We start from the raw sequence: 12,371 nt of genomic DNA, 5'->3' as shown, positions 1-12,371 counted from the left end.
AAAATATATTGAATATTTTCACTTAGAGCAACTGTGCATCTTCTTTTCAGGACACATTTTTCTCTGTGTCGAGACCTGTGAATTTTTGTTGAATGAGATCTTAGTCTGGTAATGAGTGAGTATTTGGTCTGATATGCTAGTCTTAGGGGCTGTACAGGAAAAGGAAAGATTAATTGCAGTGTACATCAGGATGAAACTGCTGAGCTGTGAGTTTGGGGCTTCTGGGGACAGAGAAATAAGGAACATCTAATGGGCACAGTGGTTTGGGGTGGTGTATTACATGGTATAGCAAGCTCTGGGTCTGAATACAGAGATAGGGTGATATCAGCACCAACCGGCTTCTACTCTGGTACACATTGTGTGTTCTGAGAATGTAAAAGGCTCAAGTATACAGAGCTGAATGTGAAAAACATGACTGGGAATCCCATCTTGGCAAAGAATGATGGCAGTCTCATAAAGAAAGTATTTGTAGAACTGAAATGCCTCCTGGCGAACCATTTAGCTACTATATTCTAGAAGATGAAAACAGGATATTTGTTTGAAGAGGCTAAAATACTCAAGAAATTAATATATCTGGATTTTAGCTGAGAAAAAATGACAGTTCAGAATAAAGACATATGACTTTTTTTTTTGAGGACAGTGTTGGTGTCCAGCAGGTTGTCTATGGAGTTTTGAAATTTAGTCTTGGAAAAGAAGTTTTTTGCAAGGGCATATTGTGGTAGAAGGGGAAATGGCTTTAAACTGAAGGTGGATGGGTTTAAATTACATATTAGGAAGAAATCCTTTACTTTGAGGGAGCAATACTGGAACAGGTTGCCTAGACAAGTTGTGGATCAACCTCCTGAGAAGTGTTCAAGGCCAGGTTGGATGGAACCCAGAGCAAAGCTTGGGACTTGATGAGATTTCAAGTCCCTTCCAACCCCAACCACTCTATGATTCAGTGAATGACACCACTCTTTAATTTATATGACTGCAATAGCAAAGACTGTAGAGATTAAATTACTTGTTTTCATTAATGCAGAAACTTGTTGCATTACAGGAAATTGAACTTGAATCTCCACAGTTTAAATATTTTGTTCCACCGCTGTGGTGGTTTAACCCCAGCCAGCAAACAAGACCCAAGTGGCTGCCCACTTGCTCCCTCACAAATGGGATCAGAAGGGTTAAAAGCTAGAAAACTCATGGTTTGAGATAAAGGCAGTTTAATAGGGAAAGCAAAAGCCACACACATGAGCAAAGCAAAACAGGAAGTTGATTCATGGCTCCCTGTGGGCAGACAGGTGTTCAGCCATCTCTAGGAGTTCAGGGCTCCATCATAGGTAACTGTGACTTGGGAGGACAAAACTGCACTACTCCAAATCTCCCTCCCTTCCTCTTTCATCCCCCCACTTTATATACTGGCCATGATGTCACATGGTCTGGAATATCCCTTTGGTCAGCTGGGGTCACCTGTTCCGGTTGTGTCTCTTCCCAACCTCCCATGCACTTCCATCTTCCCTGCCAGAGTGGCCATACAAAATGCATAAAAAACCTTGTCTCTGTGCAAGCCCTGCTCAGCAATAATAAAAACATCTCTGTATTATCAACCTTGTGTTCAGCACAAATCCCAAACATAGCCTCATACAGACACTGTAAAGAAGATTAGCTCTAGTACAGGCAAAATCAGCACAACTGCAGAATGTTTCCCATAACGTTCTCATGTTAAATTTCTTTGTGTTTGTTTCACTGTGTTGATCAGCCTGAGGGCTACCAAGGATGCAGCAAGGATGAATTAGTGGTACAGATTAGGTAAAAGCTCTTAAGAATTGCTCTCAATTAAGAAGAGAATTTTTTAGCAGAATATACTGAAATATGCCCAAAAGGGATGATACTGTTTTGAAATATCACACATTATTAGTATCTTACATGAAGTTTTAACGTAAATTGTTGAAATTCAAGGTCTTCATTTTATTTTTTCATGGGGAGCTATTATGTAGCTAGTATATCTGCCCATGAACCATACAGTGGTGCTAAGTTCCCATTTATTTTGCACATGAAAGCTGAATAGATTGGTGGTGTACCCTTAAAACAGAAGAAATAACTAACAGCATCTGTAATGTTTGCTCTTTATAGGGCTAAGGTACAGTGACCTAAGGTCAGGTCCTTTATCAGCCAGACACCAGTGCAACTGAATGAAGTACTCAGGTGCTATAACTTGCTGAGCTGCTACTTTTGCAGCTGGTCTGTGTTTTTATGCCTGTATTCAATTTTTATATAGACTGTGGCTTTAAATCTGGGAATGTCTATTTTTAAGGAAGATACTGCGAAGTCAATTTCATAGTTCATGGAAAAGGGGAAGTTCTTAGGTGTGGTCATGTTTGACAGTACCTTAATTTAAAAATAAAACAAACATTTCCCACACCCACTTCCCTTACCTCCAAACCCACCAAATTTTGCTGCATTTTTACACTGAGTACATCCTTGAAAATGGAAGATCCCTTGAAAAATGCTAATATCCTGCCTGAACAATAAACATTATCCCTCTTATATGAAAAAACTGGAGAGTTCAAGAAAATCAGTCCTTTGGTCTTGAAAAGTAGCCTGTAGTTCACTCCAGTTATGCGATCTTTATGTCATTCACTGTTCTGGTCAAATTAGTAACTTAATATAGATGCAGAGTAATAAAGTGGCATGACAAGACATTTTTGTGTAGCTCTGGATTTTAGCATATACATAATACATTAGGGATTGTAAGGTTTCTGGTGTTCACTGAAGGACTTACTGGAGTTTTCAGACTAATAGTTGATATATAAAGGATGTATACAGAAGTACAAAATATAGGAAAAGAAACTTAAAATAGGAGTTACAAGAATTGATTTACAGATCTTGTGTCTAGCAGTCTTATATGGAAGTAAGTATAGTATGCAGAATTATTTGTGTGTGATTCAGCTGTGAAATCCCTGTCAGTAGATAATGATGGAGGTGGTAAAAGCATACATGTTTTTAAAAGAAAAAAGGACAGGACAAATTTATGTCTAGAAAGTCTGTTTTACATAAGAGGCAGCAGTGTGGTTTAAATTGTGCTTCCAGCTGTGCTAGAGGCTGGTGAATCATTTTGGGAAGACATCACTGGACTGCCTGTTAAGTTTCATCTTCCTGGATTTTTGCAGTTAACATTTTCCTGAAACAGAGTACTGGGTAAAATGGATCATTGGTTTCATTCAACACAGATACCTTTCTAGTTTAGTATAGTCATATTAAAATATGTATGCTAAATAAAACTCAGGGAACCTATTTGTGGCTGTTTGTTACAGATTCAGTTTTACAACTTGAAGATTACACTATAATGTTGGGAACATGCTAGCAAATATTTTATAAATGTATAGCTAAATAGGTCCTGTATTTTTGTTTGGTAGACATCCCTTTTTAATGAATGACTGTCTGTAATATGAAACTGGGAATTTCTTCTGAATAGTAAGGTAGATAAACCACAAATCTTTGTTAAAATTTACCATTACTTTCATCCCGTATATGAGAGAAGCTATCAGATATACATATTTTGAGCGAGTAAAGAATTTGGATGTGGCCCTAACTCTTCTGCATGCAGATTATAGAGGTGCATGTATTCCCTTCAAACTCAGCATGTAAGATTCCCTAACATGCTGGTATTTTTTAAGTATGATCTGAATGGCTGGCTTTATTGAGCAGATAATTCTTGTTTGACTGAACAAAAGAGAGTGTTTGCAGTTCACTTTGGTTGTGTGTTACTTTTCTATTCAAATACAAAATACAAATGAGTACTGAAATATATATAAGTATTTTAATCTGTGTATTTATTCTCCTGTGATGGACTCCAGAAATATCGGAAGTAAGTTGTCATTACAAGATGATCGGTGCATGTATTTATCCCTGTTTCTGCATCCTTTCACATTTTTTTCCTCAGTTCTGCTTCTACAAGTTTGAACTGTAGCTTTTGAGATGCCTACTTTTAGACTTTTTGGGTTGAAGACAGGAGAATTCTAATTTAATTTAATTATGTACCTTTAGAGAATCATGTGGTAGATTCTCTAAAATAGTGTGAGGGATATTTCACACTATGCACTATATGACTTGACACTTGACAGTCGCAAAGTGTAATTCAATGCTATGGATTTATTTCATTGCCATGTAGAAAAAAGATACTAAAGGCATCTTAAAGTGTGTGTCTGATCAGAATATATCTTAGAAACTTGATGTGTTCAGTTTTGACATGTTATATTTACTGTACCAGACAATATCTAGCTGTAATCATAAAATCCATGGTTTTGTTCTTATCATTATCCTGGAGTTGTTTGTTTGTTTGTTTGTTTATTTTCTCTTTTTATTTAGATGCAGAGCCTGAAAGGTGGTACAGAAGCCTTAGCTCATTTGGACCACTTGGAAGCTGATTACTATGACCTACAGCTTCAGTTATATGAAGTGCAGTTTGAGATCTTGAAATGTGAAGAGCTGCTCCTGACAGCACAGCTTGAAAGCATCAGAAGACTGATGTCAGGTGTTTTATTTATTTCAATTAGTACCTAATCCGTGAAAGATGATTTTCTTCTTAAGAGTCAGGGAAGCCAATGTGAATGAAATGAGAACAGATCCTTTGCCATGTGAAGAGCTGCAAAAGTACTGTTAAATTAAAATTTACACCTGTTTATAAAGCATATACATACACATACAGGAGTTCTGGGATGATTCTCATTGCTTGTATTTGGAAGTTTGCATATAAGATGCACAAACTATTTAAGTTTCGGAGAACTGAGATCAGGGAGGAGGAAATGTCTTAATTATTGGGCTTATCTAACTGATAATATGAATTGATATTACACATTTCTTGAAAGTGATTTTTTTTCAAAAGCTGTATCTGCAGATTGGATTCCTTTTGCTACACTTGAGGCTCATATCGTTGTCTCAGATATAGAGCAGCAAGAAACCTTATACTTCCAGAGTTGACTATCCTACTTACATCTCATGTCCTGTGGAAGCAGTACATGTAAATCATACAGCATTTTTCAATCCACTTCTATCCTTTAGACCTTTCTATCTTTAATGTTTGTGTTTAAGCAAGCTTTGTTTTACTGCTTTTAGAGTGTAGGGCTTGTATAAAAAATTTTTCTATGGATAGAAAATTCTTCAAAGATTTGAAGTTGGATTGTATTATGAGTTGCTTCTGGAAAAGGAAAAAACAGAGGTATCACAGATTTGTCTCACTGTAACAACACTGTAACTATGAATCTTTATGTCCTGTGATGAAACAACTATAAGTGTATGTTTTGACAAAAGGATTGGAAACTTTATAAATTACTTGGAGAAATGTGGTAACTTTGACTTAGTGCTTCTGTGGAGAATTAATTAGTGATTTTGAGGTAGATTTTGACCTGGGAAATCAGACACGTAGTGAAGAAATGTGTATTAAAATCCTTTGTCTTTGGTGTAGTGGTAGTAAAACTGCTGGGCCATCAGCTGTAAAAATGTCACAGGGAAATACAGTTTGTCATTAATGTTTTCTGCAGAAATCTCAAAAAAACCCCTCAACCCACAACCTAATCCAAAGTAAAACCCTCGGTCAGCTATACCATCACCCTGTTTATTCCCTTGTGGCAACAAAACAGTTCACTGTTCTGGCTTCCTTTGCTATTTTAAATTTGTAAGATATTGTTTAATAATAAATCCCAAACTATGCCATAGGACAGAAAATGAAAAAATACAATTCCTAAACATGTGGGAATTGTTCAATGCACGAAATTACCTTCCCAGACTTCTTCAGGTGGATAGAACAATTAACACGAAAAATAAAGTGATGTGGAAGTGACTACATATATTTGAGACTATTCAGTACCAAATCCGAATTCAACCATCTAAAACATTCTGTGGTCTTTTAATGTGTTTCCTATGATGTCAAAAGAAAAGCATGGTCTGTAACACTTTCTTTTTAAAGTGTATTTATAAATAGTAACAGACTTTGATTTTCCACATCTGTATGATTTGAAATTCATGCATGTAAGCCGAGTAGATGCTGTTGCTTCTATCTAGTCTTTGACTGTAATGATTCTGCAGAGATAGTTCAGAGAGCTCTCAACTAATGTTTTGAGAGCATTGAGTGCAGTCAATTCAATTGATTGTGACCCAGGAGAACTGAAAATTTGCAAATTCAACACAGGATCTGAAAAGGATCAAGTGATTATAATAAATTGTCATATTATGAGCAACACTGCTTTTCACTGTCACTAATACCTACACTGAAATTCACAAAAACATGACTTTATTAGGTAGAATTTATAAGGGTTTTATCTTATTTGTACAAAGTATGAGTAAATTCTTGTCAAAATGGTTTTGTGATGGGCAAACTTGTATATTTCTGTCTTTAACTTCGCATGAAATTCTTCTAAAGCAAAATTCAGCTGTAAATTCTCCCATCTTATAACTGCATGGTAAAATATAATTGTCAGACATGAGTTCTCTTCTTACTCAGTGTTACCTCAAAGGGAGTTCCAGTGACTTGGCAGTTTTTACATATTGATGAAGCTTTACAGGGTTTTATTTTTAACCTAAATGCTGAAGTAAATAAGTTGTTTGGTAAGTTTTATTAGATTTTATTTTAAGGTGAATATCTTGCTGTGCTTTATTGTCTGGTCCTCCCATGACTTCTACTGAGCTGAAATTAACATGACAGTCGGAGTTCTGGTTGCAGCAGAGACTGTACACACAAATAGCATGAAGTGACAACAGCTTTTAAAATGTTCTGAGGAAAATCCTATGCCTGTTCCCAAATAATCAGGTAGCTGAAGTAGGAGAAATTACAGTCTTTCTGAAAGTAGTTGATAAAGTTGAAATAAGAAAGTTTGGTATTGCTGTGGAATAGACACTTGACAGACATGCCAGCTGCCTCTGCCTGTTTCAGACAGCAGTAATGCTTTTCCTTCTTGGTGTGTTACAAATATATCCTACTTTGTATGCCAGTGGAATAAAGAACAAGAGGTCTTTGCAGCTTCTTCATTCCAACATTCTTCAAGGATTTATAATCACCACTCTTTCCTTCTTGGCAAGAGATGAGAAGGCAGCATTTAAAGATGAGCTCACTGTTATTCCAAATGCTTCTCTCAGGAAGCTAAAAATCATGAGTGTTGATAAAACTATTAGTAATTACCTCCTTTTCAGCCCTGTAATGCTTTGAAGGATTGCCTTGAAATTGCCCTCCCTTCTTCCCTCCCTCTCAGGAGCAGTGACTGGGACATCAAAAACCTATGAGAGTGTTTTGGTGTCCTGATGTCTGAGTCCCCTTACATGAAATTACCAGCTGGTTGTAACAGAAGAATGACGCTGAAGTCTCCAGAGAGTCTTGTCTATTCTGAACTTTATGGTGAAGACCAGAGAAAACTGCTAAGCCCTGGGTCCCTTGTGAGACCCAAAGACATGCATGGGCATTGTGTTCAAATCAGGTTACACATAATAGCTGTACATTTAGAATTGCATTTGTGTTCTAATACTCTGAGCTTGCCCGAATAGCAGGCTGAGCTTCACTGGTATTAATTTCTGTTCCTCATAAAGGTTTTAAAGCTGTACAGTGCCTTGCTGTTTGATACTTTTTCCTCTGACCTGACTGATTTTTGGTATTAGTCCTCTGAAAGGGCTATGGCGTTCTTCTGCATCAAATCTTGCAACTCAGTGGGAGGGTTGTTGTTGAGGAAAACAAAATGTTAATTAAATACAAACCACTGATTTTATTTATTTTTTTTTTGCTGACATCTTTGAAATAGAGAAGAGAGATGAAGTGGTGTATTATGATACTTATGAAAGTATGGAAGCTATGCTTGAAAAAGAGGATATGGCAACATCTGTACACTTGCAAAAAGAGGAGCTGCAAAAGTTACAACAAAAAATCCGCCAGCTGGAAGCAAGGCGTGGACGTATTTCAGCCAAGAAAGCCTACCTCAGAAATAAGAAGGTACTGTTTAATTGCCTTTTTTTTGACATAATTAGCAAATTTAATAAAAGTTAGAAAGGTTTCCTTTCAGGTACAAGTTTCCCAGAATTTTTGGGGATTACATTCATTGTTTGCTAGACGTTGTTTTGCAGAAGAGTAAGTTAAATAACATGTATTATTAAATTGATGCATTTAAGATTCTGTTTACCTTTCTTCTAGCTTTAAAGGAACCTTCAATTACTTTGAAGTCAACAAATAAACTTATTTCTATTAATTAATCAGAATACTTTCATGTGGCAAGTACATGCTAGAACGAATGTTTTTGTGGAGAGTAGTTTTGTATATGTTTGCAGAAGAGAATTTTCAAATGTGTTTCTCACAAGTGAATTCTATTTTCATTCTCTTACTCCATCCTTTTAAACTTATGTCATGTGTTGTTGATATTCTGAATTTGGCAGATCTATATGAAATCCAGTCTACATTCTTAATTTGTAATTCTAGTTGTGCTGTTTAGGTCAAAGTTCTGAGAGACCGTTGTAAGTACTTGTTAGAAAATAGGTTCCACCCATACTATGTACTATAAAACTATGCAGAAATGTCAGTTGAGGCCTCATTCTGGATTAGGATGAGTGGTTGGTGTGGTTGTGTGTTCCCAGTCATGTCCCTTTATGTGAAAGATGACCCCTTCATATAAAGAATTCTAGCAGATTGACAGTAAACCCTTCAGGTCTTGCCTCCACTTCATAATAATATCTATTTCTGTACCTAAATCTGAAGCATAACAGAGCAAATAAAAGTTGTTGATACCATTTTATGTATTGGATAGTTTGCATTTTGTCAGCCACTGCCCAGTTTCTAATTAACCCAATATGGAGAACACTGCTAATGAAGTATTAGGAGAAAGGTCTCCTGTTAGCTGATTATGTGAAATAGCTTGCTTAGTCATTGAGTTTGTTTTACATGAGCTTGAAAAGAGAAGAAATATCAGGAACCTTGTTAGTATTCTAGGTAAGAGCTTACTTGTCATATTACGTTAATTTACACGGCCTACAGTATAATATGATGTTTTCTCCTGGATATGAAAAGAAACTGCTGGCACCTTACAAAGTAGACACCTGTGTGTGTTGTTGTTTTTTGGTTTGTTTTTTTTTTTTTGGTTTGGTTTTTTTGGGGGTTTTTTTGGGGGTTTGTTTTTTTTTGTTTTTGTTTTTTTGTTGTTGGTTTTTTGGTTTTTTTTGCTTTTAAGCAAGAGCCTGTTTGCTGTTCTTTGCTTAATGGAGTACACATGTCAAGAAGAAACCCTGAAGCAGGAGTAGAGATTTTTTAGCATGCCCATATATCTGTATAATGAACTAGTCACCTACAGTGGCTCATTTGTTTCAAGGTTATGCTGTGATAGAATACCTTGTTTAAGCTGGAGTTGGTTTTGGCTGTAGCAGGAGTAGCAGCATGTCTGCTTGTTCATTGTGACAAGATGCTGAGCTGTGTTGTTTGTCTGCATCTGCATGCAGGACTGGTACAGTACATCTTCTCAACAAGGTGCTGGGAGAGCTGTGGCTATACTGCTTTCAGGACCAGAAGTAAATGTCTCCATGTGGAAATTAGACATCACATTGCTCTAACTACTTCCAGCTCTTACTTATGTCATTGCCCAGGATAGCATTCTTTGCAGTTGAGTGCTGCAGAGACATAGCTTTCAGCTTCTAGAAAAATCACAGCATACAGCAATGTGTATTTAAACTTGCAGGAGAAAATAAATTATCTTTATTTGAGCAAGTAGGAAGAGCAGAACCTGTTGTGTGCCATTGTGTGGCACTTGTTGGGCAGAAAAGTATATGTCCATTTTTTAGATTCTTACTGCTGGATAATGCAGACTCCTACTAAATTTTCTGGCAATTACCTGATATTCAAAACTCAGAGATTTGTCTAGTTTTTTTAAGCAATCTTTGTATTTTCAGTGGCCTTTCTAGTGATTCTGCAAAGCATTGTAACACTATTATATAGAGCACTATTTAAGGTGCCTGTTGCGAGTGCTTGTATTTGTGGGAGTAAAATAGGATTCTTGCTCTGAAGTGTTTCAGGTTAAGTCAAGTATGCAAAACTAAGATACAGATGGGATACAAAAGCAGAATGTAGATGGTGAGAATGAGGGCAGTGATGACTGAATGCTATGTGAAGAAAAGTGACTTTTTAAGGGTGAATATGAAAAATACATACTGTGTGGTAAATCTGTCTGTCTCAAGAAACGTTTATTGTTGAACTGAGATGAGAGTGTACTTAATGCTTTTCAGATTGCATTCCTGACTTTGTGTGTTTCAGAAAAGTATCTTAAAGCAGACTTTTAAACAGGTGTTTTGTTTTTGATTGGGTTGGTGAGATGGTGTTAGATTGGTGGGTTTTTTCTTTCTTTTTCTTGTTTTGTTTTGTTTTTTTGTTTTGTTGTTGTTTTTCGGTGATGTCAAATAATTTCATCAAGCTTTTATTTAGAAACTTTCATTGAAGGTGTCTTGGAAACACAACTCAGTTGTGACTCTAGAATAACTGAAGTGACATTTTTAAAATGCATGGTTTTACAGAGTTTGATATTTTTTCACTGTACTACCATGAGTATAAATTCCTTATTATTTTTTTTTTAATACAGTTTGCATTTGTTAATTATTCTATGGTGTTCCTTTGTGTTGATGACAGTGAGTTATTTAAAAATAAATTTTTAATAGCAATTTCACTTTTTTTCCTTACTTCTAGAGAGCTGGCTATAGATTTTTCATGCAGGAAATTGCTACTGTAATGCCAGTCTACCCCCTGCTGGCTACACATTAGTATTAATTAGATTATCATATGGAACAAGCAGCTGATTTATTAGGGATCTAGATTTATAGTAAAGAGCTAAGGTGAAAAAAATGGTATAGAAGATATTTTGAAAAACATCTTTGAAAAAACAGAGTTGGGATGAAACCAAATTATTTTGCACCTGGAAAGAGTATTCTTTATCACAAGCAGACTGGGAGAAGCAACTGATTGGTGAAGCTACTTGTGTTATGTTCATAATGTGTGTTTTCATCTAGGAGACTTCCTCACATGCTTTTGTGTTTATTTAATAGGACACCTTTAGAATTTTGCAAGCCCACATTTTAAAGTGCAGCCCATGCCAAAATAGGTGTTATATAGATGCAGTGACAGCTGGCATATGATTATTGGTATTGTTATTATTACTATTATAACAGCAGCGTAAGAACATAACTACACTGAATGCTTATAGTAAAACACAGTTCCTGCACATGAAAAAGTAACCTTTTAATTGGGTTGTTTTTTAAGCTGAAAGCAAGACTCACTGGAACTAGTTAGATATAATACTATCACACATCTCTTTTACATATATTATATGTTGTTAGTCTTAAACATTGTAGTTTATCTGGTGACAAAGGTTGAAATAGTTCCTCACCTCTCCCTTTTTGTCTATTTAATAGAAATACAATTTGATACTGTGAGATCAGTTAGTTGATTAAAGGAAGAATGAGCATTACTTCTTGTTGCTTTCCCAGTTCCATACAGCTGATCAACATATTTCTTGAGGTGTGGCTCTCACTGGACATAAATTCACAGGGAGGTTGTAAAATCCCTGGAGGTATTTGAGAAGTGTCTGGATCTGGTGCTGGGTGATGGTGTAGTGGTTACAATGGCAGTGGTGGGTGGACAAGTGGACTGAATGATCTTAAAGGTCTCATCCAAACTTGACGATTCTATGATAACATGCCTGCTTCCCAGTGCTTAGAAGTAAGGGCTACCTTGCAAGTGCAATAGGCTGTGTATTCCTGTTCATACACCCAATTATTATTTTTTGTTTTGTTGTTTTAGTTTTTGTTTTGCCAGTGTTCATTGGTAGATATTGAACTTGTCATCTGCCCTAATCATCCAGAAAATTTTCTTAATGCTGCCATCTGGATGGTTTTTTATTTCATTCTTTGTTTGTAGTCACTTAATCTTGTCTACTAGTACACTTAATCTTGTCTACAGGTAGAACCCTGCATTTGTCCCTCTGAAATTGCAACCTTTCCTTTTTCCTTAGACCATTTCTATAATTAGTTAAGATGATTCAGATTTCTAATCCTGTCCTGAAACATGTTTTCAGCCCCTCCTAGTAGTTTTTACTGTTTCTTGTCAAAGAGATCTACTTACGTCAAAGTAGATTGTTTATTAATACAAAGTCAGCACCAAATACATTTTGGTTAGTTTTGTCCTCTTTACATACTTAAAGTATCTTTCATTATTTAATTTAATCAGAAAGATTTAAATAATGTTAAATGAAGTGAAAACATTACATGAAATTGTGCCCTCTGAGTATTTGAGACATGTCAGAAAACCCAAACCATGCTTAACTTACATTTTCTCATTATAATATTAATACCTAAATAGAGACTAAACTATAAACTAGTTAGAAGTA

The 12,371-nt window shown here is 35.9% G+C and overlaps 1 protein-coding gene across 2 annotated transcripts in view; it reads left to right on the top strand.

The window, feature by feature from the left end:
- JMY (junction mediating and regulatory protein, p53 cofactor) overlaps positions 1-12,371 on the top strand; it is a 62,120-nt gene that overhangs the window by 33,165 nt on the left and 16,584 nt on the right. For both annotated transcript variants that reach the window (XM_015653043.3, XM_015653042.3), the window contains exons 5-6: positions 4,348-4,513; positions 7,764-7,951. In XM_015653043.3, coding sequence (XP_015508529.1) covers positions 4,348-4,513; positions 7,764-7,951 — 354 coding nt within the window. The remainder of the gene's footprint in view (positions 1-4,347; positions 4,514-7,763; positions 7,952-12,371) is intronic.

This window comes from Parus major, chromosome Z, assembly GCF_001522545.3.
Source record: "Parus major isolate Abel chromosome Z, Parus_major1.1, whole genome shotgun sequence".
NCBI classification, from domain to species: Eukaryota; Metazoa; Chordata; class Aves; order Passeriformes; family Paridae; genus Parus; species Parus major.
The sequence above is the reverse complement of the archived record's forward strand: the minus strand, read 5'-3'. Positions and strand labels throughout refer to the sequence as shown.